This window comes from Tursiops truncatus, chromosome 1, assembly GCF_011762595.2.
Source record: "Tursiops truncatus isolate mTurTru1 chromosome 1, mTurTru1.mat.Y, whole genome shotgun sequence".
Classification (NCBI taxonomy): domain Eukaryota; kingdom Metazoa; phylum Chordata; class Mammalia; order Artiodactyla; family Delphinidae; genus Tursiops; species Tursiops truncatus.
The window spans coordinates 81,315,957-81,342,327 of record NC_047034.1 but is presented as its reverse complement, the minus strand read 5'-3'; the positions used below and the strand labels follow the sequence as shown (position 1 = coordinate 81,342,327).

Sequence of the window (26,371 nt, the reverse complement as noted above, 5' to 3'; positions counted from 1 at the left end):
CATCATCCTTTCATACAGAAATGTTCCTTAGTTTTCCTCCTCAACACTTTTGAGATTGAATAGAATTCTGGGTCTTTCCTTTTATACAGCTGTATAGTATTCCACAACAGGACGACACCCCATTTTATTCATTCCCATATTGGTGGATATTTAGGTTTACTTTTTTCTTTTTTTGGGGGGGTGGGGGCTATAACAAACAAGCCCTTCTCTTTTCACATGCCTTCAATTTCTTGTCCTTTTCTCACCTGAATTTATGAAATCCTCCAGCTCTCCTCTCCTTCACTATTTAAACCATAGGGAAGACCTGGGCACTTCCAGGATGTCCATGGCTCTTTTCATCCCATGACGTGCTTGGCACGAGGACCAATCCAAAGACCACACCTCCCTGCTCTTCCACCTCAGCCCCTCCTCTCCTGGCACTCACCTCTTGCCACTACCCTCCACTCCTTTCCCTGAAAAGGCAGGAATAACACTCCAGAGTCCTACCCAGCCCATAATATTCCTCACCTGTATTCCCCCTCACCCCCAAACCAGGAATGGCATGGAAGCAACATCTGGAAGGACAGGCAGCCAAGGGGGAGTCCTGCAGCCCTGCCAACCATGCCCATGGCTATGAGATGGACCCGTCTCCCAGCTCCACCAGGACTCAAGGCAGCAAATCCAATGGAAGATGATCATAATTGAATATAAGTACCTGTATTTGCCTTCTGTTTTCCAGAGGGGAAAAAAATTAAGATAAAAAGAATCACATTACTTGCCTGTAAATGCTCTCGCTGTAGTTACCCTAGATCTACTGACCACTGTTTCCTTCCATCCGGTCTCAAAAATAACACAAGTGGGCTGAGTGTCAGGCTGATTCTTTTTAGTAAGAAGGCGGCCTCATGGCACAGCAGTTCCTGCCAAGTCCAGGGGCCCAGGAACCACAAGCTTACAGTGAGTTCTAGAAAAGGACCGTCCCTCAGAACCAGCAGATGCCTTGGTCCTTCTCACAAGCATACATTTCAGGACTGTTGCCGCTGCTGCTCGTTTAGGCTGCATTTCTGGACCTAGGATGTCTCCGTTGCTCCAGATTCTGAGCCAGATCGAGAGGTGTCTGCTGGGCTTCACAACAGTCTCTTTACTGTCTGCCCACCCTCCCGGCACACGGGGCAGAACAACTCCTCCGCGGCTGCCCTCACACTCAGCCTTCCTGTTTTTTCTCCTGGAAGCTGGCCAGTCCCATCAGGAAGAGGACCACTGAGCCCAGGTCCTTCCTGAACAATCTCAAAGGGCTTCTTTGGGCAGCAGAAGGAAGCAGAAGACCTTCCGGGGCTTCCCCAGTGACATCAGGAACAAGAGCTGACGTGAAGGGGTCCTTGACACACGTCCCCCGCTTCTGCCTCTCAGCACCCAAGCCTCGGAGACACAGAGCTAGAAAGTGGGGGCTGCCTTGCTGCCCAGAGGCGCCCAGTTCTGAACGGATTGTCTGCAGGGGCCCTCAGAGCAGTTTCCCACTCCAGGTGCAGCCCCTCCAGCTCCGACCCAGTAAGCCTCCTTGTGTAAAACACAAATGCTCTTCTCAACTCCAACCAAGGCCCCCGCCCAGAGCCTTCTCCTCTGGTCCCCCGGCCGTGCAGTGACTCTCAGGGCTGGAGTCACCAGACAGTGACCAACTGTGTCTCTCTCTGTGCGGCCCTGGGCAGAGCCCAGCACTGGGCTTAGGAGAGACTTCAGTAAACATTACTGATGGATGGGTGAAGGAGTTCGATGACTCCAGCAGGGCACTGGCTCCCAGTGCTCACTTCCCTGAGGTGAGGAAAAGCCCTGAACACCCGCACTTGGTTCCAGAGGTTCCCAGCCAGCTTCCTGTGGGAAAGGGCAGGTGGCTCTGGGAGCTGGGGTTGGCTGCATAGGACAGTAAGGGCAGCAGCTGGGCGGGCAGCAGAGATGACCGTTCTCCTAGACCGCAACCATCTCCAACACACGCGGGCTGTCCTGTTGGACGGTGAACAGATAATCACAGGAAGCTGAGCCCATTCGACTAGCTCAAGTGTGTGCCGGGGAGGAGGGTGGAGAAGGGGGTACAACTCAGAGTGGAGGTTCAGAGCAACCCGAGAGTACAACCACAGCACAGCGAAGCCCTGGAAGGCCCAGAACTGGAAAACCTGCATGACCTAGGCCCCCTCCCCACAGACAGCTCCACTCCACCCTTCAGGGATGTGCTTCCTGCCCTTGGCCTCAGTTTCTGGGCTCCGAAAACGCAGCCTACACACGTGCCTACTGTCGCCGCTGCACTCACCCGCAGCTCCCCGCTCTGTCTCTTGGCGCAAATTACCCAGACAGCAAGCTCAATGATTGAGCAACTCTTAACCAGCCCTCCCAAGCTGTAGACTTGGGGGCCCACCCAGGTCCAGCCAGACTTGACCAGCTGGGCATCTGTACTCCATGACCTGGCATACAACCACTTAGGGCAGCAGGGACCACCCGAGGAGGGGGCCACTTTGCTTTGAGTGTGGGCGGCCAGTAATAATTAAGTACCAACGTCTACACTCAACAAAAACTTAAGAGTCAAGTGCCCTGACATGGCTTCTGGGGATTTTCCCAGGCACGTGTTACTCAGAATAGCAATCCGTGGCCCTTCTTCATCTCTCAGCTTTGACTTTCCTTGTTGGTGGTTCAGTCTCTTGCTCTTTGCCCTCCTCTGTGGGCAACTCTGGAGTTGAATCTTTTCTTCCCAATTCAATTAGAGGAACATGCTTCGAGCATGACTGTGAACAGGTGATAGGCAGTGGGCCCTGCCTGTTCTTACTGGGGGGCACAGGCACGGAAGACAGAACCACGGTGGCAGAGATTAACTCTGCAGCAGCCCCGCGCAGAGAACTGAGGTGGAGTAGTCTGGACACAGTACTGGAACGTGGAGGGTTGTGCTGGCAGAGTACGGGAACCTTCCAGAGGGAGGGAGAAGAACGAGCAACACACCCCTGGGGCATTCCCAGAGCAAGGAAAGGTCCACCGGGAGACTCGGTTACGTAAATTACAGCACTTCCCCGTGAGGTGAAATACTACGCAGCCATTACAAATCACAGAGGAAAACACTGATGAACACCAGCACTGCTGAAAGCGCATTACTAAGTTAGAGGAGGAAAAGGCTCTAAAAGGGTTTGAACGTGTTTTTTAAAGAGCCCCCCCCTCACACCCACACACACACACACACACACACACACACACACACACACACACGGGTGGGGAAAGTGCTGAGCGAACACACAAGAGAATGCTAAAAGGCAGTAAGGTAACAAGTGACTGTTTTCTTTGCACTTAGTGTTTTCCCACCGCTCTGCACTCTGCGTGGATTACTCCCGCAACGAGGACAAATGCTCCTAAGTCATTTCTCAGACCACCTTCCTCCTCACTGCCCCCCAGAAAGGAGTCAAGAGGGGTGAGCACTCTGGTGCAGATGAGTCAGAGGTTGTATAAGCGGCGGAGGGGGTTGATGTGAAATAGGGAAGGGGCTGAGAGAGGAACTGATGCCAAAACGAGCAGGGGCCACACTGGCCAAGTGGCCCAGCAAGTGTGCGACGTGTCACGTGTTTCATCAGTCGCCTTCTATTTGAGCTACCTACTGCTCAAGGACCTGGTTGAACAGGTTTGACCTCATCTCCATTCTTTTAAAGCTGTTTAGTCACTTCCCTAAAACTCCTTTTTTTTCCAAGTTATTAAACTTGCAATTCCAGGTGGATCTCTCTAACACATCTCCCCTGCTTCTTCCCACTGGATGCCTCTGCACGGCGTTAACAGATACCATGAGCCGTGATGAAAATCATCCTTCCGGGATACCACAGAGAAGGCACCTGAGGGACAGACAGTTGGAGAAATCCTGAGAAAGCAGAAGTCCAGGCATTAACAGGCAGGCTGCCACTGGTTTACACAGGGCCCAGGACACGACAGCCCACGCAGGGCCGTTTCTCAATCCCTGCTGGCAGCCAAGCGGGCGCTCCAGGCCCTGGAGAAACTTGGACAAACAGGATTCGGGTTCTGAACGTTTGCTGAGGCCTCCACAGAGTAAGGAGGGTTCACACGCCTTTGCCCCCTGGTGGCAAACCCAGCCCTCCTGCTGTAAGGCACCCCCAGGCACACACACACCCCCGCAACAGGGGCAAGATGAGAAGCCCTCTCTGAGAGGAGACAGAAGCACAAGGTGGTCATGAGACTCATCACCGCGAAATGGAGACTTCCTCCCCAGCTGTCAGCTGAGGTGGGCAATAGGGAGCGAGTCCCTGCTTGGCTCCAGACACGCGCCAAATCTGCGCCACACTAGCCTTTTCCCAGGTGTCTTCTCATTTTAACTTCACAGCCATCTCGTAAGAAAAGTGTACTGTCCCCATTTCGCAGATGAGATGAGCAAACTGAGGCTCGGAGAAATTCAGTGTCCTAGTAGGTGCAGAGCCAGCACCACAACCCCCAATCTCTGACTCCAAGCTCCTTTCTCATCCATTCTACAAATACTGATATATCGTGCTCTTCTTTGCCAGGCGTTGCGCAGACCCAAATCCCCACGGTCTAGGAGGGGGAGATAGATGTGTAAATGGAGGCTGCAACGTGCTCGTGGCACGGTCAAGGACGCTTGGAGGACGTGGAGCAAGGGTCCCCTCTCACCAGGGGAAGTCGGGAAAGGCTTCAGAGAAGGAGCTTCCTTGAGCCAGGTTTTAATTGAGAGGAGTGGGCATGCCTGCTGGGTGACGGCAGGAGGACATGTCGCAGGATCTCAGCACAGAGCAACCTGAGTGTGCGCAGAGCTGCAGGAGAGAGCCAGAGGGGCCAGAGTGCTGTAGCAGTTTGCCATTGACAGGTGAGGGGAAAACTGAGGGGTAAAGGAAGACCAAGAGGAAGCAACAGAAAGGGGCGGATCAGGGTGTGGCTTGGATGCCACGCGAAAGAAGCTTCGGCCCATGGACCACAGGCAATGGGGAGCCACTGAGGGGTGTAAATAAGGGAAAATCTACCTATCTATCTATTTATCTATCTATCTATCTTCTGAATCAGGTCTCGGGAAGATAGTTCTGGCAGGAATGCTGGGAAAGGGGCCCCAGCAGAAGGCTCCGGCAGTGAGAGCTGCTGGGGCCCCAACTAGAGCAGAGCACAGGGGGTGGAGGGGGTGTGGTCTGGCAGGAGAGATGCTAAGGAAATGACATCAGCAGTCAAGAGCGCACGGGGGTGTCTAGGGAGCTGTCGAGAACAACCCCCAAATCTTAGGCAACCGGGGTGGGGGGGGGTGGCGTGCAGAATGGAAACAGAGGAGGGGTAGGCTTAGGGGGAAGTGGATGATGTCATCATTGGACTGAGAATTTATTCCCTGGGCCCATCCAGCTCTCTAGACCACCACATCCCGTGCAGCGAGAAATCATCTCCTCCAGCTAGCCCTTGGCAGGACAGAGGGAGCAGAGAACAGTCACACGACTGATGGATAGCAAGCGTTCAGACAAGAGGGGCCTCAGAGGTCATAATAAACCATCGATCCGTTTGAGAAAGTTGCCAGAAGACTGTTAATTTCCAAGCTGCTCCCAAATACTTGGCATTCAGTCCTCCAAGTCTGCATCAGTTGCAGACCCCACAGCTCCCAAATGGGTATCGTCAGCACAAAGGTCAAGTCATAGCAGAAGTCAACAAGGGCAGAGCCCATCCCTGGAAGGCAATCGAGGACTCCAGGCTCACGCGACCTAACCAAGGAAGGCTTGATTGAGGAAAGACAGGAAAGACAACCGAGACGTTCAAAACAGAAAATGATCCCAGTGATGAGGGCTCTGACGATATGGCTGTGGTTATTGCTTGGCTAGAGCTGCACCTTGAAAATACCGGACAACGATGACCACCCCCAAAGGTCTCCAGCCCACCCAGTGCTGAGAACTGGAATGATCAGTTGCCTTTTGTGTTGGCCAGATGAGATGCGGAGCCGGTGTGGGTCTGGGCAGGGGCTGTCAGCATCTCTCAGCACAGCAGACTGTCATCGCATGGTGACACATCCTCCAGGATTGAAACAGCGTCTCCGAAACCACTTTCAAGACCACTGTGGAATAACTAACCACACAACATGCTGAGTGAGGCGCCCTTGGAGCTGGGACGGAGAGCAAACCCGGAAGGCAACAAATGGGCACGTGGACGCTGAAGGATTAGTTTTTAATCCTGCCCCGCAATCCTTTTTCAGCCATATATTTCTGTCTCTCCAAAGTTAGGAAAGACTTTTAAAAAATCCATGTTCCAAGGGGGGGAAAGAGAGATTGTACTCATTAACTCAGAGCTGCCCTTGTCCGACAGGATTAACTCACCAGACCTGCAGGGCCAAGAGAACAGGCCCCAGGGCATGGGGGGCACTTTTGGGGGGCAAAGGAGCTGCTGTTTAAATGCTTTTTACAGAACCTCCAGCCAAATCCAGAAAGATGAAGGGCTGCAGTGAGGAGCAGGTGAGGCAACAGATAGAAAGGGGCTTTGAAAAAGTTCTAACTCCCCATGGGTAGGGACCGTGACATTAGCGTGTTTACAGAGTACTTGATTCACTTGCCAAGGCAGAATTCCAGAAGTATGAGGCCCTGGGACTGGAGTGGAGCATTTCTTCACTGCAGCTATCCCTGACAGGCTCATTGTAAAGGAATGAATTTTGTGGACACGCAGAGAGAAAAAATAGACTCGAACGCTATGGATCGATGCTGCGCACTGCAGACACAGCCTCGGGTTTCTAGGAGCTGCACTAGGGTCTCGGGCAGAGTTCAGCTGCAATCTGTCCCCCTGAAAGCCAGCTAAGGAGAAGTCAGCCCCAAGCCTGGACACAGCACCAAACATCCCCACACTCGGATCATCGAGAATATCCCGGGTTCAAGCATTCCTGTCCAGAGCTGGGCCAGGTACTTCCACCGCCTGCACCAGGGAACTGGGAGGTCTCAGCAGGTCACCATCCATCCCAGGAAGGATAGCAGAGTTGGTTTGGGTTTTTTGGTTTTTTGGTTTTGGCGGGGCGGGGGGGGGGGGGGGGGGGGGGTGGCTTTAGACAATATTTTAGTTTCCTGTCTAGTGCTGAATACCCTATATGCAAAAAAAAAAAAAAAAAAAGCTTTTTTAAAAAACATTTTAAACACAAACACAAAAGGGAAAACACCGAAACAAGCCTTAAAGTCCCTTTTCAGATTGTGTGATTTTGTGATACCAAAATTCAGAGCCCCAGGACTCCCCTAACTATATATATTTTCCTGTTCCAGGAAATTTTACATGTAAATGATAGAACGAAACCAAATATCAGAATCACCACCTTGGGAGTAAAAGAACACTTAGAAACCATACAAAGTAGAAATGAAGAACCACCACGAGAGGAATCTGACCTGAATTAAGAAGCAACATTTAAAATTCCAGGTTCAGAAAAGCTTGAACAGAATCCAGGGCTGAAGTCAGCCCTGAGCCCGCAGGCCCTGCCTTCCTGCAAAGGTGGGTAGATTCTGGTCTGCAGAGGGGATGCCAGCTAGGGAAGGGCCTCCACCCCACCCCACCCCACCCTATGCTGTGGAGGCTGAAATGGAGGCCAGAGAGCAGGAGCCCACAGTCAGCATCACAGCAGCAACAGAGAGAGAGAACACTTTTTGAAGGAAACATGTGAAACCGAGAACACCGGTGACCTCTGGGGGGCATGGGGTGAGAAGCAGACACTCTGCACAGTCTACCTCCTAAGCTACCCTTTTTAATTGCATTACCTATTCAAAAATAAATGAATAAAATACACGGCATGCCAAAATAAAACAGGAAAGCAATAAAAAAGACAAAGATAGTTTAAAACTTCTCCTAATGAAATGTCATTTCAAAATCTAAGGGGAAAATGGGGCTAGGGGAGAAGGATGCAGAGGGCTCAAGCTAGTGAAGAAACCAACTTGATAAACAAGAGCCATCGTCCTGGCCAAACCCACCACTCTCCGGTCCTCCCTGTTCACATCTGCCTCGGAGCTCCCACAGCAAGCCCGGCTCTGCGCCCAGAACACCTGGTTCTCCTCCTCCATCCCTGCCCACATCTCCTCAGTAATTGGGTACGTCCCCTCCTGCCTCCTGCCCAGAGACTCAGGTTGCCCACCAAACCACAGGAGGTGCCCTCCACTCTCCTCTGCTGTAATCATACTATTAGGGAGTTCACCTGTTCATACGAGTGCCCCACCTGAGCCCAGGTATATTTCCCAAAGTTGCCTGTAACGCGATCTCCCATCCTGCCAGCTCTGCCTACGTGACTCTGACACTGTTCCCATCCAGAAGAGGGATCTGTGTTTCTTCCCCTTGAAGCTGGGTGGGCTCATGACTGTGAGAGCAGTGACCCTCTGTGACTTCAACTGGAGCTCTGAGAGCCACATAAGCAGCCGGACTGCTCTGAGCGCCCCATGCTGAGGAACCCAAGTCACCGCCCGGGAGTGACCCCGTGAAGACAGTTAGATGGTGGCCCTGCTGTTCCAGCTCGCCAGTGGCCTGGCCCCAGCATGAAAGACACTGACACACAGCCACCAGCCAAACTCTTCCCGGAATCCTGAGCTACAGAGAATTCCTGAAAGACAATAAAATACTTTTTAAGACACAGATTTGGGATGACTGCTTACAAAGCATTTATTAATTAATTATTTTATTAATTAATTAATTTATTAACCTGCCTCTAAACAGCACAATCCCAAAGCCCCATCTCAAACTCACCTTCGGTTCCGACTTCTCACTGGTGTTAAGGCACTGAGCTTGACAAAGCTCTCAAGTCGCTATCTCCAGAAATTTGTTTACGTAAATTCATTGTGTCTTTCCATAAGGCCTATTCCTCCAAAACTGTCCCACCGATGTCTACCTTACTCAGTTCTCTTCCTGGAATAGAGGAGTCCATGGTCTCCTCCACTCCTTGGTTAATTTCACGCCCACTCATGCAACTGTCCCTAAACTCTGCATATTCATAGGAACTCCGCCCGGATCCTTTCTTGCCTTCCTGCACTCACATCTCCGTCCATTGTCCTAGGCCTCTGCGCCCAGGGCTGTCAGTCACCTCGCTGCCCCTCATCCTTTCCAACTCCCCACACACAGAACAGGAAAGACTATTCTGTTTGTTTGTTTTACACCCACGATGTTTCAGAAAAGACTGGAGGCAGCTTAAGCACCACGAATTCTCATCCTCAAACACAGGGATGACCGTCCCCTTGCGGGGGCACTGAAGCAGTATATCCCACAGAGAACCAAGAATCCCATGAACAACATCTGGGTACGGGGTCTCTGGCCTCCACTCACAACATGAAGGTAAACTCGGGAAGATTTCAAGGCTCCTCCCCTGCAATGGCCTTCTCTCTACTCCACACCCAACCAACTCCTAGTCACACTTTGAGGCCCAGCTCATTTGTCATCCCTGCTGGGAAGCCTTCCTCGCCCCCTTAGGCTGTCAGTCACTCTCTCCCCGTGTGCTGTGCCTGCCCGGCACCAACATTTATCTCCACACTCGCCTGCCTGAGTGCAGACTCAGGGCACCTTAAGTCAGAGCCTCACCTTAACTCATCTCTGCGTGCCCTCCGCACTTCGGACGGTAGGTGCCCAATGAGTGCTCGTGGGATGAACTCAGTTGGCTGCTCTCTGGGAACCCCCTTTCCGTGTACCCACCCTCCTCACAGAGGCTGACATCACCCCTCACCCCACCCTGAGGCCTCCCTCAGCCTCTCCTTGAACAAAGCAGGACCCCTCATCCTGCTGAGAGCCCCACTCCACAGCCATCTTTCCCGGGAAGAATGCCCCACCCCAGGTTTACGATTCCTTCCAGGCTGGAAGGTGCCTCTGGAAGCATCTGTTCAGCTATCCAAGGCTTCACGGCTTGATCTTCATGCACTTCTGAGTCAGCCCTACTTACCCTTTAGGTTTCAAGCACATCAGCTGGAAGGCTGGTGACAACTTCCCCCAGCTCAGAACAGTTTTCCCACATGCGGTTCTTATGCCTGAAGGAAATGCTGTGCTCTCCAGTAACATTAGTGAAATGGATGGTGATGTTCTTAGCATCCTAGGTCTTAGACTAGAAAAAGCACCAATACTGCCGAATCCCCAGCTTCAAGAATGGTGTGTGGGGCTTCCCTGGTGGCGCAGTGGTTAAGAATCCGCCTGCCAACGCAGGGGACATGGGTTCGATCCCTAGTCCAGGAAGATCCCACATGCCGCGGAGCAACTAAGCCTGTGCGCCACAGCTACTGAGCCCGCGTTCTAGAGCCTGCGAGCCACAACTACTGAGTCCACATGGCGCAACTACCGAAGCCCACATGCCTAGAGCCCGTGCTCCGCAACAAGAGAAGGCACCGCAATGAGAAGCCCGTGCACTGCAGCCAAGAGCAGCCCCCGCTCGCCACAACTAGAGAAAGCCCGTGCGCAGCAACAAAGACCCAATGCAGCCAAAAATAAATAAATTAAAAAAAAAAAAAAAGAATGGTGCCTGGCACTTAATAGGAGCTCAAAAATACTAGCTGAATGAATGAAAAAATGAACAGTCACCTGGCCCAGCCCTGACGTGGAGAAGCTGTGGTCTGCCGGGCCGCTCCACACCAGGCCCCAAAGCATAAGAGGTTGTGCAACTTCCCCAAGGTTATGAGCAAGCCAGCGAGGGAAACTGGAACCCCCGTCTCTTGCCTCCCAGCACATGGCCCTCCTTCTGCCCAAGTGGGCAGCTTTCTCACCACCCACCCCTTCCACATTCCAAAGACAGCATCTCCACGAGAAGTTCTGGATGGCATCCAGGAGTATTTTTCTTCCTGGCTTTAAAACAAATTGTGACAAATGGCTCTGCAGATCTACTGGGCCATGAAGCCAAGCAGATGGCACTGCAGTTCACACTATTAACTTAAATTCTACTCGATGCTATTTCAAATTAGGGCATTTTACCTAGAAATTGTAAAAAGCACCGTTTGGGGACGGGGGTGTGTACTTGTAAGTAAATTTGCCATCAGATTCATTTACAAATCTACTTGCTCCTGGCCACCCTCAATGATCACACATTTTTACCCACTCCCCCTTCCTCTCCTCCACCAAGAAGTCCTGACTCATGTAAACAATGATAGATTCTTGGGGCCCACTGGTCTAACCACCCACCTAAACTTGACTGTGCCTGTGGACATCCCCCCGGCAGAGGCACATCGCCGCTGATGGCAGCCCAGGCGGGGAAGCTCTATGGGAAAGTTCTTTACTGTGAACTGAAATCGGGCTCCAGGGTCCTGGACAAACCCAGTCTCTCATTTATCCATTCAATGGGCAATAAACGAGCACATTCTAGGCACTGGACACTGAAGCAGACACTGAGGCTACAAAGAGACGCACAGAACGATCTTGAACCTCAAGGAGCTCGCCATCTAGAAGCTCTGAAGCTTCTGTCTCCAGCTGAACAGCTGGACATCTTCCGTGGCTGTGCATGACACGGATTCGGTTCCTCTCCCTGTTTCTTACAAACGGGCTCCAGTTTGCCTCTGTCCCGCCAAGCGTGTCGCCCAGAACTTTGTGCTCCTCCCCACGCATGGTCTGGTCAGCAAGGAGCGAGCAGACCACTACCCCTCGGCTCTAGACACCACAGATAAGACAGATAAGACAGATTTGTTTGGTGGCCACATCACATGGTTGACGCCTGCCAGCTAAAGCCTTCCATCCTTCCACCACCTGCCCTTCCCACACTTGTGCAACTGGATTCAGAACCTTGCACTTATCCCTGCCCGTCCTAACAGGAGCCAGCCCATCAGCCCATCTCTTTCTTCCTTATCAAGCCACATACTTGCTGTCCTTTCTTGTTTTAAAGTGATGTACATAACTCTAAATGATTTGGAGGAGTATGACCTCTACCTTCATCAAAACGGACTAGAAAAATGCAGAGAGGTCGAGGACAGAATCCTACAACACCTAACCCAGCCAGAGAGCTCTGACGACGATGCTTGGGCACACTGTCTCCCGGCTCTTGTCCTGCCTGTAAGTGTAGGAGCGCATGGTGTCTCTAGCTGGCATCCGCAGCAGGTATTCTCAATACATACACCAATTTGATGCCAAATCCTAAGCCATTCCACATGTATTAAAACTAAAAATAAAATTAAAAAAAAAAGTTATCTCTGCTGTCTTCCCTCTTTTTGTGGCTTCCTGCAGCCTAACTCTACCACTTCACCCAAGCCTGCTCCTTCCTCACCAGAACCCCTCCTGTTCCCCTGCCACCACCAGCAGCCCTGTCCAGCTGTCTTCTCTTCAATCTTAAAGGTCTTTAGCATATTTTAATACTTGGCTCCTTACTGCCACTCTCTCCTTCCGCCCCAGCCAGTCCACCCACTAACTTACTGCCTCTTATGTCCCCCACTGCAGTTTCCCGCCTCGGGCACAATGGCCCAGGGGCTCCACTTAGCCAATCCCTTCATGTCCAACTCCTCCTCTTGGTGTTCTAGGCTCCCAGATTCTGGCCTCGCTCCCCCATCTATGTAATCTGATTCCTACCAGTCCTTCCACAATTTGCCTTTCCCCCCCCAAGCCCGCCGTGACTCATTCCCACCTATACATTTTGCTTCCAATGTTTTCCATCTTCCGGTGTTGAAGAGCTAAACAAGATGGAAAAAGAAGGGCTTCCCTGGTGGCGCAGTGGTTGAGAGTCCGCCTGCCGATGCAGGGGACACGGGTTCGTGCCCCGGTCTGGGAAGATCCCACGTGCCGCGGAGCGGCTGGGCCCGTGAGCCATGGCCGCTGAGCCTGCGCGTCCGGAGCCTGTGCTCCACAACGGGAGAGGCCACAACAGTGAGAGGCCCGCATACCGCAAAAAAAAAAAAAAAAAAAAAAAGATGTTAAAAGACAGAGGAAAGAGGGAAGGGAGAAGAGGAGGAAGAGTGAAAAGAAAGAGGAAGGGAAGAGAATGGAAGAATGACGACAGCAGCACCAGCTAACTCTCGCAGAAGTATCCTGCCAGGGCCTGCTCTAAACGCCTCATACACGTGACAACATTTAACCCTGACAACAACGACAGGAGGCAGGTGCCATCCTTATCCTCATTTGCAGGTGAGTGCGGCGCCCAGAGGTTAAGTACTCTGCCCCGGGCACACGTGGGGTCTGTGCTCTGAACCACGCCACTTGCACGACAGGTAGGGAGATGAGCATGGAATTAAGCCACACACAAGCAGCGAGTTGTACAGGTACTGGGGGAGACGGGGTCAGCCTGGGGAGTCAGGGAGGGGGTCGCACGCAGCGCACCTTGATCTGAGTCTTGGAAGCAGGAGTCAGGCAGGCAGCCCAGGAGCAGGTACAGGCACTCATGCCACGTGAGAAGACAGGGCACGGGCAAAGCCAGAGGCCAGAGAACCAAGGATGAGTTCACTCACAGGGCTGGTGTGGGCTCTCTGGCTGGAAGGGGAGCATGAATGGAGGTGGGCAGGGAGCAGAGGTGAAGATGGCGGGCAGGGACTAGGTCTTGAGGGGTCTGTCTCACTATAGATGGGCCCTCAATCCTGCGACACATCAGGTCAACCACTTCTCATTATCTAAACCCTCCCTCTTCCAAGGCCCATCCAGCCTATTCCAGTGCAAACAGGTGTTAGCCGACTGCAGATGAAAGGGAAGAAGCTTCATCTAGGACCAGTCCCCATACAGGCAAGACAGGATGCCCTCCTCAGTCTCCCCTCTTCACACTGTCCTCACCTTCTCCAACAAGAAAAAGAAAATACAATGCAATCGCTTCTTCTGTAAGCTTGTTAAGTCCAGTCCTTAGGGCTTCATTACTTGGCTTTTGCTAACTACCAATATGAGCGTTTGGAAAATACGTGGAGTCATGGACTTCTAGGAATCCATTAAATTTAGGGAGAAACTGTGATCTAATGTCATTAGATGACAAAGAAAATAAGCATTTTCTCAGGACTGGACAAGTTTTTGAGCTTTGGTTTAGATGCTGACAACATCATGTGACACAGTGACCATCTCAAGCTCGTCAGAAGATAAAGAACAATTATACATTTCTTAAATGTACTTCTTGAATGAGAAAGTATTTAAAATATATAGAAAAGTATAGAGAATAATAAATACCTGTATACATCCAAGACAGTCAAATCCTCATTTTTGCCACATTTGCTTTAGATTTTTTTTCAAGAAAGAAAGCTTTATGGGATTTGCCTGGTGGTCCAGTGGTTAAGAATCTGCCTTCCAATGTAGGGGACGTGGGTTCGATCCCTGGTCGGGCAGCTAAGATCCCACACGTCATGGGGCAACTAAGCCCACATGCTAAAACTACTGAGTCCGCGCCACAACTAGAGAACCCACACGCCGCAACTACTGAGCCTGCACGCTCTGGAGCCCGCATGCCTCAACTAGAGAGAAGCCCGCACGCCGCAACGAGGAGCCTGCATGCCGCAACGAGAGATCTCGCATGCCCCTACTAAGACCCAATGCAGCCAAATTAATTAATTAATTGCAAAAAAAGAAAGAAAGAAAGAAAGCATTACACACTGATCAAGTCCCTATCAAGTTCCTTCCCAATTCAATTACCCCTACCCACCCCAGAAATAACATTCTGAACTTGGTATTTATCACTCTCATGCATTTTTACGCTTTTCCTATATATGTATGTATCCAAAAACATATTAATAATTTTTGCATGATTTCAAACTTTGTAAAATGGCATCACACTGTATGTACTCTTCTGCATCTTTCTTACTTGACAAAACACTTTTGAGAGTAATCCTTGCTGACATATGTCACTCTAGTGAATTCATTCTGATCGCTGCAGATCACAGTTCATTGCAGGAATATTCACCACCATCTGTATCACAAATTTTAAATTCATTTTCCTGTTGATGAATTTTTCAGACGTTTCCAACATGTCACTGCAATAAATACGCTTGTAGATGTTTGTCTGGGGTATCTTTGGTCACAGGAGACATTGCCCAAATGACTCTGCAACACTGGTACACCAATTTTATATTCCCAAGGTCAGTGTTTAAGTATTCTTTTTGTATCTTCATCATCTCCTGGTATTGTTCGACTATTACAGCGTCACCAATCTGATGGGGATGAAATGTTATCTCCTTGTTATTCTGAAAATCATTTTTAAATGAGAAAATACATTACTAATAAATGCAGCTTAGTGGGCAAGAGTTCTCAACAACACATGGGAGTAGAGTAAGTTTTCCTTGGATTTTCTGGAAAATAATACAGAAAGGATACGGAAGTGAGCAAGGGTACACATAAAACAAGACTGGCCATGAGCTGATAATTGTTAGAACTGGGGGATAGGTGCATGGGGGTTCATTATCCTATATTCTCCACTTTAGTGTATATTTGAAATTTTCCACAATACAAAATTAAAATAAGGAAAAGCAGCAGCTGCACTTGGAGCAAAGAAAACGCAACAAAGAGGAGCCCCTGTAACAGTGGAAGGAAGGCAACCTTCAGAAAGGGCAGAGCCTGGAGCCGCAGGTAGAAGAGGACAAAAGGAAGCTGGAAGAGGGGGCTTTCAAATTGTGTTGTGATTTAAGTCAGAAGAGTTAGGAACATTATTTCTCAAACTGGTGTTTCTGATGACCCTTTACAATACTGCAGCACCTAATAAAACGTTATCAGATTTTAAACTAGGATTGATAGAATGATCACCATTCAAAATCACTCAAGTGTTTGTTCCATGAAATTTTACTTTGAATTACAGAACATTTGTTTTCATACTCCCAAGTTTGTTGTTTAATATGTGCATGAATTACCTGTTAACATCATTAAAAAAAAAAACACACACACAACTTTTTAGTGAAAAAAGAATGGTCCTTAGGCTTTTAAGTCTGGAATGACTTCAGTAAGGATAAGAGGTCATACTGTAGGCTTTTGAGTGAAACTGGAATCATCATGAACCATATTAGAATTCTGGATGCCTCCAAGCAGGTAGGACCTGAGTCCCCACGCTTACAGGGCAGGGGTCCAAGCAATCGAGTTGGTCAGGATGCCTGGGATATAAAAGATAAACCCCAAAGAAACACAGTGGAATTCTAGACAGAGCAAAACTTGACCTGAGAGGGAGCTAAAAATTCCTGTCACATAGGTAGGAAAAGGCAGATTAGCTCAACTGGATTAAGAAAATGTGGAAAAGGGAAAGCCTCAACCAGAATTATAGCCAGTGGTTTTCAACTGGGACGTAGGATGTCTGAAGTGTACTGAATGGCAGGGCGTGGCAGCGGCAGGTGCAGGGCAGAGGCTTGGCCGCAGCGACATCAATTACGGCTCCAGCGGGCCTTGGGAGCTCAGGGCCACCAGGGCCACCTGCCATCGAGCCTGCAGCAAAAAACACTTAGCAAGTCGTTTCCAAGTTCCTCGGAATGCTGTTGCCTAAAATCATCTCACACACGTGTGTCCCACACATCTTCACTCATAGTCGTCACTCGCCCACCTCTGCCCCTGAAGCAATTATTCATTAACCACAGGCATTTAGCAGCCAGTAACAAAGCCCACAGGTCCGGAAAACACAGTGTGAACAGTGAAAGGGGCCGGGCTTGTGGCGCCAGCTCCTCTGCAGAGGCAATGCACTCCAGAGCTGAGGTCAACCTGTCCAAGGTCACACAACCAGTTCCTGACAAAGGGACTTAGAGAGGCCAGGTCTCCAGACTCCCAGATCAGTGCTCTCGTCCCTCCCATGGCACCATGCGGGTCCTTAGTTCCCCAACCAGGGATGGAACCCACGCCCCCTGCGGTGGAAGCACGGAGACTTAACCACTGGACCGCCAGGGAAGTCCCGCGCCTCCCTCTTCTAAAGCATCCTCCTTGCGCTGGAATCCCGGCAATTGTTCTGTTCACACCCCTGGGCCACTGAGATCTCATCTGGATGGACACTCGTGGCAGGACCTTCAGGGGCCTTGACTCACTCCCCTGCAGTCCTTTGTGTCCTCGACTCTGGGCCGCTCGTCAGCAGCTCTGTCCTCTTTTGTGCATCTATTCCTGCCAGTCTAAGGGAGCAAGCAGGAAGTTTCCAGGCCGGGTGCTCAGAGGCTGACCGTTCTCAGCAGACGTCACCTGGTGCCGGCCTGCCCCAGGGGCACCCATCCATGCCTGGTCCTCCTGGGGGGTTGCTGGGCAGCAATCAGGTCCGGGGGAGAGGAAGGGAGGGGAGCTGAGGCCAGGTTATAGCTGCAGGAAGGGACTTCACGCACTCAGGAGGATTCCCTGTGGGCAGGGCGGTTGGCATCCAAATCCCTGGGCCACCGGGATGTTGTTCCTACTCCTCAGTGAGGAGCTAAGGGCCAGGGAGTCAGTGACTCACCCAAGGTCATCAAGTCAGTAGGAGTCAAGGCAAGGGCAGCAGCCAGGGCGTCCCACTCCGAGGGCAGGGCTCGTTCTGCCCCCACGGGCGGGTTTGCCAGCGGTCTCTGACCTCTCCAAACCTGTGGCCCCAACGTGGCGAGGCCCCTCCACGGTCCACGTGCCGCAGGACGAACAGCTGCGCACTCCCACTCCTTTAGAAAGCATGGCCTGTGCTTCCTTCCATCCTGACCCCTACCAAGAACACCGCTCCGGAAATGTTGCCACAAGTGAAGAAAAAAGTACACCCAACCACAGGTCCTCAAACTCCTCCTCTCCATTTCCCCCAGAGGCCGCACCAGGGCGAACTGCATCCACCGCTACCATTTACGGGCTCTGTCAAAACCTCGGCACAAAACAGGAGAAGAATCCAGGCCACCGCCGTCGCTGGGTGCCTGTTCACCAAGCTCCAGCCCTGAGACGCCCGTGAAACCGCGGCCGCCGAACGGCTGCCCAGGCCCCAGCAAAACGCCCTCCAGCGCGGAGCCTGCCCATGGCTCCCAGTGGCTGCCGCTCCCGCCGTCGCTGGGGAGAGGGTGTCTCCAACTCCAGCTCTGGCCTGAAGCTAGCCCACAGGGCCACGATGGCTGGGGAAGGGAACAACGCATGTGCAGAATGTTCCGGTGTCCACCCTGCAAGAGGGCCCCGGTTACAGCAGCGCAAATCCACGGGTGACTGTGAATTGCGAACCGAGGTGACGGCCAAAGGGAAAGCCAGCAAAGGAGGACGTCTGTGGAGTACACGGCCGTCAGAGGAGAAGGCTGCCCTGCCTGGCCTTCCCCGTATCAACTGGCTCCAAACACTGAAACCTCTCCAGACACCCGATCTTAGAAGGGCCGGCTCGGGACTCGTTAACCATCCGCCACTAAAGCAGCAGCGAGTGACACTACAGTCTGACCAGAAAGGTCCGAGATTAGAAGTCAAATGCACCGGGTCCCTTTCATTCTCTGCTGGTGGGAACGTGAGATGCGCCTCACCATGGGAAACGATCTGGAAGTTTCTTATAAAGTTCAACACACTCACCATATGGCCCAGCAACCCCACTCCTGGTGTTTACACAAGACAAATGAGAACCTACGTCCGCACAAAGACTGACACACAGAAGAGCAGCTTTATTCATAATAGCCCCAAACTAGAAACAGACCGAACGTCCATCAGCTGGGGAGTGGAGAAACGAACGGGGATACATTCATGCGATGGAATACTACTCAGCAATCAAAAGGAATGAACCAGACCCATACAACCACATGAATGAATGTCGAAAGCACTTTGATGAGCGAGAGAAACCAGATTCAAAAGACTTCGTACTGTAGGATTCCATGTGGACCACACGCTGGACAGGGCAGAACTGCAGTTACAGAAATCAGGTCAGTGGTTGCTGGACCTGGAGATGTGGGGAGGGAGCTTTTGGGGGTGATGGGAGCATTCTACATTTGTCTGTGATGGTGGTTTCCATGACTGTTTACACTTGTCAACACTCAACGAATTGTACACTTAAAATTGGTGAATTTTGTTGTATGTACATTAGACCACAATAAAGCACATTAAAACAATACTAGGTTCCTTTTCCTTAACTGGAGCTCAAAGAAGCGGCCCGTGCTGGCTGTGACTTGGAGAAATCACATAACCTTGCCGGGCCCCAACTATGCCATCTGTACGGGGCTGCCTCACGGTCCCCTGGCTCGAAATGACAAGAATGAAGTCGGAGGATGTGAGCGAATGTACAGACCTGGCACCCAGTGGGGGTCCATGAGTGTCAGCCTCTGCCCACCCGCCCTCCCCAGTGTAAGTGAGCGACTCCACTGACCCACAGCCTTCAACCAGCCGGGGCCAGGGATGAGCCGGAGGACCCGGTGAGGAACTGAAACACTGCAGAGGGTGAAGGAGAAAGGCCGCAGCCTGGGGGGGCAGAGCGGGTCGGGGAGCCCGTGGAGGCGGCTGCTGGGGAAGGGGCTGAGGCTGGGGACAGCACAGAGGTGGGTGGGACAGCCCCGCGCTTGACCATTTTGCTCAAGGCCGGCCTGGCTGTGGCCTCCAGGTCTCTCATTTCCTCTCCTTTAACGAGGGGTCACAGAAGTGCTTTCCCACAACTGCATCATCTCCCTATAAAGTCGTCAGCTTAAACACAGAGCCAAGCTGGGGCAGGACAAAGTCTCCTTTATGACATATTGCGGTTCATCCCCACCCGTTTGAACCCTTGGGCTCTGACACGGAACACGAGCTCCAGCCACTCCCCGTCACTTCCCACAGGCGCCAGGACGCAGCATTCCTTTCCCTGGCTTCTGGTTAAATGCCATCGTCGGTATCTTTAGGAGGAAGCGGGGGGACTTGGGGGCTGGGTGGGGGTGGGGTCAAAAAGAGAGAATGGATCCAAAGGACTTCTAGGAACTTTAAAAGGCTTGGAAATTCATGGTGCCAGTTCTTTACTACGTCTAATTTTACTCTGAAAGTTCCTCTTAACACAAAACATGTTCCAGCCAAGACAGGGTTAGTTTGGGCTCATGAATAACGAAGGCGAGGGACTGCCCCTGGAGGCGCAGTGGTTAAGAACCCTCCTGCCAATGCAGGGGACATGGGTTTGAGCCCTGGTCCGGGAAGATCCCACGTGCTGCGGAGCAACTAAGCCCGTGCGCCACAACTACTGAGCCCGCGCTCTAGAGTCCGTGAGCCACAACTACTGAGCCCTCGCACCACAACTGCTGAAGCCCGCGCGCCTAGAGCCCGTGCTCCGCAGCGAGAAGCCACCGCAATGAGAAGCCTGCGCACTGCAATGAAGAGTAGCCCCCGCTCGCCGCAACTAGAGAAAGCCCACGTGCGGCAACAAAGACACAACATAGCCAGTAATTAAATAAAATTTTAAAAAGAAATAAATTTTAAAAATAACGAAGGCAAGCATTTCCTCAGTTCTCTGAATGGAGCTGGAATGAGGCAGAAAGCGGCCCCAGAAGAGAACCCACAGGAAACTAAAGTTGCCCGAGGCAGAATCAAGTGAGCTGTCAGGGGTGAAATGCAGAGAGGGCATTAGCTGCAGACAGCTAAGCTGGGCAACAAAGGAAACTGGGAACAAGACTGCGCGTCCTTCAGGAAAGCCGGGTAGAGCCTTCTTGCCTGTTAGATGCCAGTGTTTCAGGTGACACCCAGTCAGGTAAGGCTGCTATCTCCACAAACCCTCCCCGCCACCCAGTGATAAACCACTCCCTTTCTCCAGGACGGTCTAATTACATCCTTTTTGCTTGACACTCACAGGGCCAGGGCAGGTTCTCTGGAGTAAAGCCCAGTACGGTACACAGAGGATGTCAACACTGCTCCCTGAAGCACTGGGAGAGAACGCAAAACGAAGGAAACCTTGAAGAACAGGCAAGAGACAGCAGTGTTGACAGGAACAGGTGCTGGAGGAGATGGAGAAGGGGGAACAATGGTTGACACATTGGGGGACATCAGAGGCGGAGGTGTGGCAGGTGGCAAAAGAGGTGACTGCTGCAGGGCAGGGCAGGGGAGACCCAGGCAGCACCACCCAGACCATGGGGGGAGGACCCCTCAGAGCCACCCGATGCTGTCAGCATGAGAGAACACCAAAGCTGGGGAACGCCCAGGGGCCATTTGCTCAAAGGCTCAGAGATTTCACCCACAATGGCCTCGCCAAGACTGAAACAAGAACAGCAAGATATCCCGAGGGAGGTGACAATGTGGTCCAAAGGTGGTGTCTTAATGGCTCAGCAGTATGTACTGTGGCCTAAATCCAACCTCCAAATGACCACGTTATCTAACTAAGGCCAACCTGAGGCCGTCAGCTGACTAGGGTGGCACCCTGGTCCTGAACAACAATGGTGACAACTACCACTTACGCAGCATCTCCCACATTAAGACTCTCCCCGACGGTTCCATTCAAGTCTCACGATAACCCAAATGAATGGCTCCTGCTATGTTCGGATAAGGAAATGGGCGCTTAGAAGAGTTAAGTAACTTGCTCCAAATCACACCGCTGGCTGAATAACCAATGCTTATCGAGTGGTGGTCGGGTGGACAGATGGATGGATGACTGGATGGACAAAGGAAAGGCCAGGCTGACAGACAGACAGCTCCTCTTGGGACTAGACTTGGCCCTTCTGCGCCTGTCAGAGGAAGCAGGGAGAGTGGTGGGTAAAACGAGCCCATGAACAGGACAGCATCGACAAATATATATGACAGCCCTATTTTGCTGAAAGTGGGGGGAAAATAAAAACACCAACCCTCCACGAGAAACAGGAAAAAGAGAAACAGTCTATCCCTGTCTTTAAATTTTCAAATCATAAAGAAGAGCCCCGGTGGCCCATGCCGGCCGTCCCCAAGTCTGAAGGGTTTTCCTCCGAGTATTTATTTGCAGAGTCAAAGTTCTCAGTTAGAGGAGAAACAGGACACAGCAGAGATTACATCGGAGCAGGAGAGGCGCCGCACAAAGGCCCTTCCTTTGTGTCTAACTCTGCTTTGTTTAAAGCAAGATCAGATTCAGCATCTGCACTTTTACTCGTTGCCTGACGAAAACCAGATGCCAAATGCCTCGCAGCACTGCGTCGGGGCCCCTGCCCTTCGGAAAAGGACTTGAGTCAGGCGGGCCAAATGCACCCGGCACTGAACAAAGCGCGCCCGTGCTTCAAGGGCCGAGATCTGCGCTCCCGAGCCTTTAAGAAAAGGCACATTCGGAATCTTTTCAGGCTAGGAAAGGCGAAAAAGACGGGCTTCGTACCTCATTCTTCGTCTAGTCTAGAGGCCTGGAACTTTTTCCTGAAGCTCCACCTATAGCTGGATGGTTGAGATGCTCAAGCTGGTCACCAGTGGATACCAGTCACCAAAACATTCCCCTCTGCAAGCCACTGACATTCTGGTGACCGATGGGAGAGAGCAGCCATCTTGCTGACACGGCTCAGGGACAAGGATCCCCCTAAGCTAAAGGGCCTTGGGGGTGGCAGTAAACTCACCCTCCAAAAATACTCAGAGCCCCAGAGAGAGAATAAACACCAGCCAGCAAGCTCTAGCTCCCGGATCTCTGAGCAAATCAGGTCAGAAGTAAATCAAGTCAGAACACAGATCTCTGAGCAAATCAAGTCAGAAGCAGATGGAAAAGTGTAACCTGAAGACCACTTATCTATCACCTGGACCACAAACAGCCGTCAGCGGCGCCACCCTGTTACAGCTCCAGACCTGGCTTCCCCAAGGATCCCCAGCTAAAGGTGGAGCAATCCAAGTCTGATTCTGGAAGGACGGCACTCCTCCCTCTGTGGCCACACCCCCGGCCCCTGGCCCTCGGCCCCAAGGATGCTGTGGCAGGGGAGGACAAAATGAAGGAACACAGGCTCTTGGCTGCCTCGGCCAGGAGATGACACCTGTCACTTCCTCACCCGTTTCACTGGCTCACATTAGTCACACAGTGTCAAAAAATCGGCACAAATTTGGAGGGGTGCGTGCACATCTGGTAAGCTGTTGTCTCTGCCACATCGTCTAAGTCCTAAGACCTCTCATTCCCAAGGTAAAGCCCCTATTTTCAAATGAATTCAAGGTCTCATCACTTAGAGCTTCCATCATTACCTCAAAACCCAGTGGCAAAAACAGACAGCATCTTCCTAAATTCGGTCCCCTCTTCCAAATTTCCATTTTATGTCAAGTCATCACACTCAAACTCCTACAGTCATCTTCTAGACGCAAGATTCAATCATCTCTTCATTCAATCCTCCCTTCTTTCAACAGTTACTTTCCTTTACAGTTTTCCTTTGATATTTTCCCCCATTTCCTACTACTTCCAACTCAAATCTCACCACCAACAACTGAATTATTCCAGGAGCTTAAACTGGTCACTCGGCTTTTATTTTCTTCCCTTGCCATCGACCTGGTACGCGGCTGCCTAATCCTCCCTTCCAAGGTCCACTTTCTTAGTTTCTCCCCCGCTCAGGGGCCCACAGTCCTCCCCACTGTGTAAATCAAGGGTCACCTTCTAAGCCTGCAATTTGCAGCGCTCTAGAATCTGCCTGTGGAATTAGGCAGGACGTAACCTCCCTGTTCTCTGCCACAGCCATGTCCACTCCCATCTCCACAGGTCTGTTCACGCCACCCTCCTACTCTTCTTGTGCAAATCCTCATCCTACCTCATGATCCACTCCAAATACGACCTCCTCGCCTGAGTCCTTCCCACTAACATACTTAACCTCTTTCTCTTCTGGTTTACCACAGGGCTAAGCGCTGTCTCTGCCTAGCGTGCCTTCTCATGAGAATCTACATTGTACTGTTTTACAAGTGTAAATCCTATTTCCGGCTCCTTTGAGGGAGTGGCTGATGTAGGCTGCCTTCAACTGTACGTAGTGGAAAACGGCAATTCTCTCACCCGAAAGACTGGGTTTGCCTCTTGGTGGGTGTTCAACCAAGAAAGACACAACCAAGCCAACACTCAGGAGAAGGAAGGATTTATTACTTGAAGCAAGTTAAGGAGAACACGGGGGTCTTTCCCAAAGCAGTGTCACCCCGAACAACAAAATTAGGATAGTTTTAAGCTCAGGGTACATGATATTCATGGAGGGGCTTGGGTGGTTGAGAGTCTAAGCTTCAGTTGACTGAAGTCACGAGGGTCAGAAAAGGTCAACATCATCATCCCTTAGGCTCCAGTTGATCTGGTGGTTGAGTGCTTCAGGCTAATCTTCACTATTGAAAAAGAAGTGGGAGTCTTTATAACTGATCTATTATCTTTGTTATATACTTACTATCTCTTGACTGATAACAGTTCTTGCATTCTTTTGTTCCCTTAAGATTATTAACTACTGAGGTCTGTTCGAGGGCAAGCACTGTGGCCAGGCTCAGATCCCAAAGTAACTTAGGCCCAAAATGGCTTCTCTTATGTCAAGAAAGCCATGCCTGGTTCTTTTCCTCCGGGGACTCCTTACCCTAACTGCCTACAATTCTTTCGGCTGAAACAGTGATGACAGAAAGTGCAAGGTCGGCCTGCTCAGTCTTCAGCGCCTCTATCATCAAGGACCCTGGTTCTTCCCATCTTTTCCCCTCGGATGGCCTCAACAGATTTGCTTTTCCTCGTGGTGACGAAATGGCTGCCTCTTTTCCAAGAATCTAGTGCATGGAGCTGTCCCTTCTGTGTTTCCTTTTAAGAGAGAAAATGTCTTTCCCAGAATCCACTCCCCGACCTCCCCAGAGGACTTCTCATATCTCACTGGCCAAAACGATGTCACACGCCCGTATCTAGACTAGGGGCGTCCATGACTGGCTTGGATCCACCAGCTTTTACCATAGAGCTTAAAGCAGAGTTACCTTTCCTTGAGTAGTTGGCAGGGAGGTGGGGAGGGAGGCATGACATTCAAAGGAAACCAGAGCTCTGCCAACAAGAAGAGAAAACAAATGGCTGTTGTGTAGGTAACCAACAGTGTCTGCCACAGGCAGGGCCCGGCGTCATGCATCCTTGCGTCTTCCCTCCCTGGCCACACCCGTCCTGCACTGGCACATATGGACGCTCAACAAATATCGGTGGAATTCAGCCAAACGAGGAATTATCCTGTGGGTGTGAGAAAACAGTGAGCATTATAATAGAGTGGCACAATTGGACATTTGTGCATAGAAAGTGGAAAGAGGGCCATGAAATCCAAACAGATGCAAACAAGGACTTCGCAGAGGAGGTGGGGAAGCTCCGGTCCAAACCCTAGGCTGGGCCTGACTGGCCTGACTCCCAGTTCCACATCCAGGGAGCGGGCCCCAGGCCAGAGGGCTGGGCCTCTCCCAGCAGGGCCCAGCTGGGCCTTCTCCTCATTTCAACCCTTGCCTCCACTGGGCCAGGGGTCTACATCCAGCCCACAGCCTGTCAGGCACAAAGGAGGTTCCCAATGAGGCCTGCCAGTGCCTAGCTGCTCTCTGGGCACATCATGGGCACCATAAGTCTGTGGACCAAGAATACCTTAGCACAGGAGGTCTGGGCTCTGAAAACAAGTCCTCCCTTCACTCAGGGTCAGGGACGACTCCTTCAGCCGGGGTCACAGGTCTCTGCACCCTCGTTCCTCTTCAGGCCACCCTGTTCCTATCCTTGCCTCCCAGCTCAGCTTTCCAGCACATTCTCCCAGATTCTTTGGGCTACGGACAGCAGTCCAGACCCCAAAGGCACATGCCTCCACCCTTGAGTGGAAAATGCACAAAGAACTGTATAGAAAATATACTGAACACGAGGCTCTGAAGTCTCACAGATGCCCTACGTCTACATCACAGGTCCATGAGTTTTTACCTATTGGAAGTTTTGGAGTTCCTTTTCAAATACTGTAGAGCTGGGATTTCAGGGGCTAAAGAAAACTGTGCTGAATGCAGCCACTCTCAGAACTCATGACACGTATGCAACATGCGATACACAGTGACGGAGCAATATTAGGTTGAACTGTATGACACTGCCGACACTCGACCGTTTTTGACCTACGAACATGGCAACGTCACACAGTTCAACCTAATATTTACTCTGTGCCAGGCAACTGGCTTGGGACACCATGACCAACTACACAGCCACACTCCCTGTCCTGATGGAACTTACAGTCTAGTGCATTAAACCATGAACTAAAAAGTCATCTCGGGTGGGAGGGAGGGAGACGCAAGAGGGAAGAGATATGGGAGCATAAGTATACGTATAGCTGATTCACTTTGTTATAAAGCAGAAACTAACACACGACTGTAAAGCAATTATACCCCAATAAGGATGTTAAAAAAAAAAGTCATCTGTTTTTAAAAAAAGAAAAGAAAGGAATACACAGTTTAGCTGCACTATTATAATTAATTATATGCGTAGTTATGTGTTTACTGCCTGACTTCTTTGCACGCCTATAATCCACAAGGATGGCTCTGTCTCCTCTATATAACACACAGCCAAACACGTAGCAGAATGCACTGGATATCTGTTAAACTTATTAATTCATGTTACAGTAGACAAGTGCAGGTGCTGTGGAAGCATCCGGCAAAGTGATCTAACTAATTCGGGGACGTAAGTGTCAGGGCCTTCACCAACTTGGAATTTCTAACATTGCTGATAAGGCTGAATTAGGTCCTCGAAAGACAGCTCCGTATACCACACAGATATTGCCGGCAGCATAAG

General features: G+C 51.1%; 1 protein-coding gene across 9 annotated transcripts in view; it reads right to left on the bottom strand.

Annotated features, from left to right (window-relative positions):
• Positions 1–26,371, bottom strand: part of IGSF3 (immunoglobulin superfamily member 3) — a 98,895-nt gene that overhangs the window by 58,326 nt on the left and 14,198 nt on the right. For 7 of the 9 annotated variants that reach the window (XM_033861156.2, XM_033861158.2, XM_033861148.2 and 4 more), the window contains one exon: positions 24,562–24,802. The exons of 1 other annotated variant lie outside the window; for it this stretch is intronic. In XM_033861156.2, the coding sequence (XP_033717047.1) occupies positions 24,562–24,607 (46 nt within the window). In that variant the 5' untranslated portion in view covers positions 24,608–24,802. The remainder of the gene's footprint in view (positions 1–24,561; positions 24,803–26,371) is intronic. One more of the 9 variants, XM_073809138.1, reaches the window with a different exon arrangement.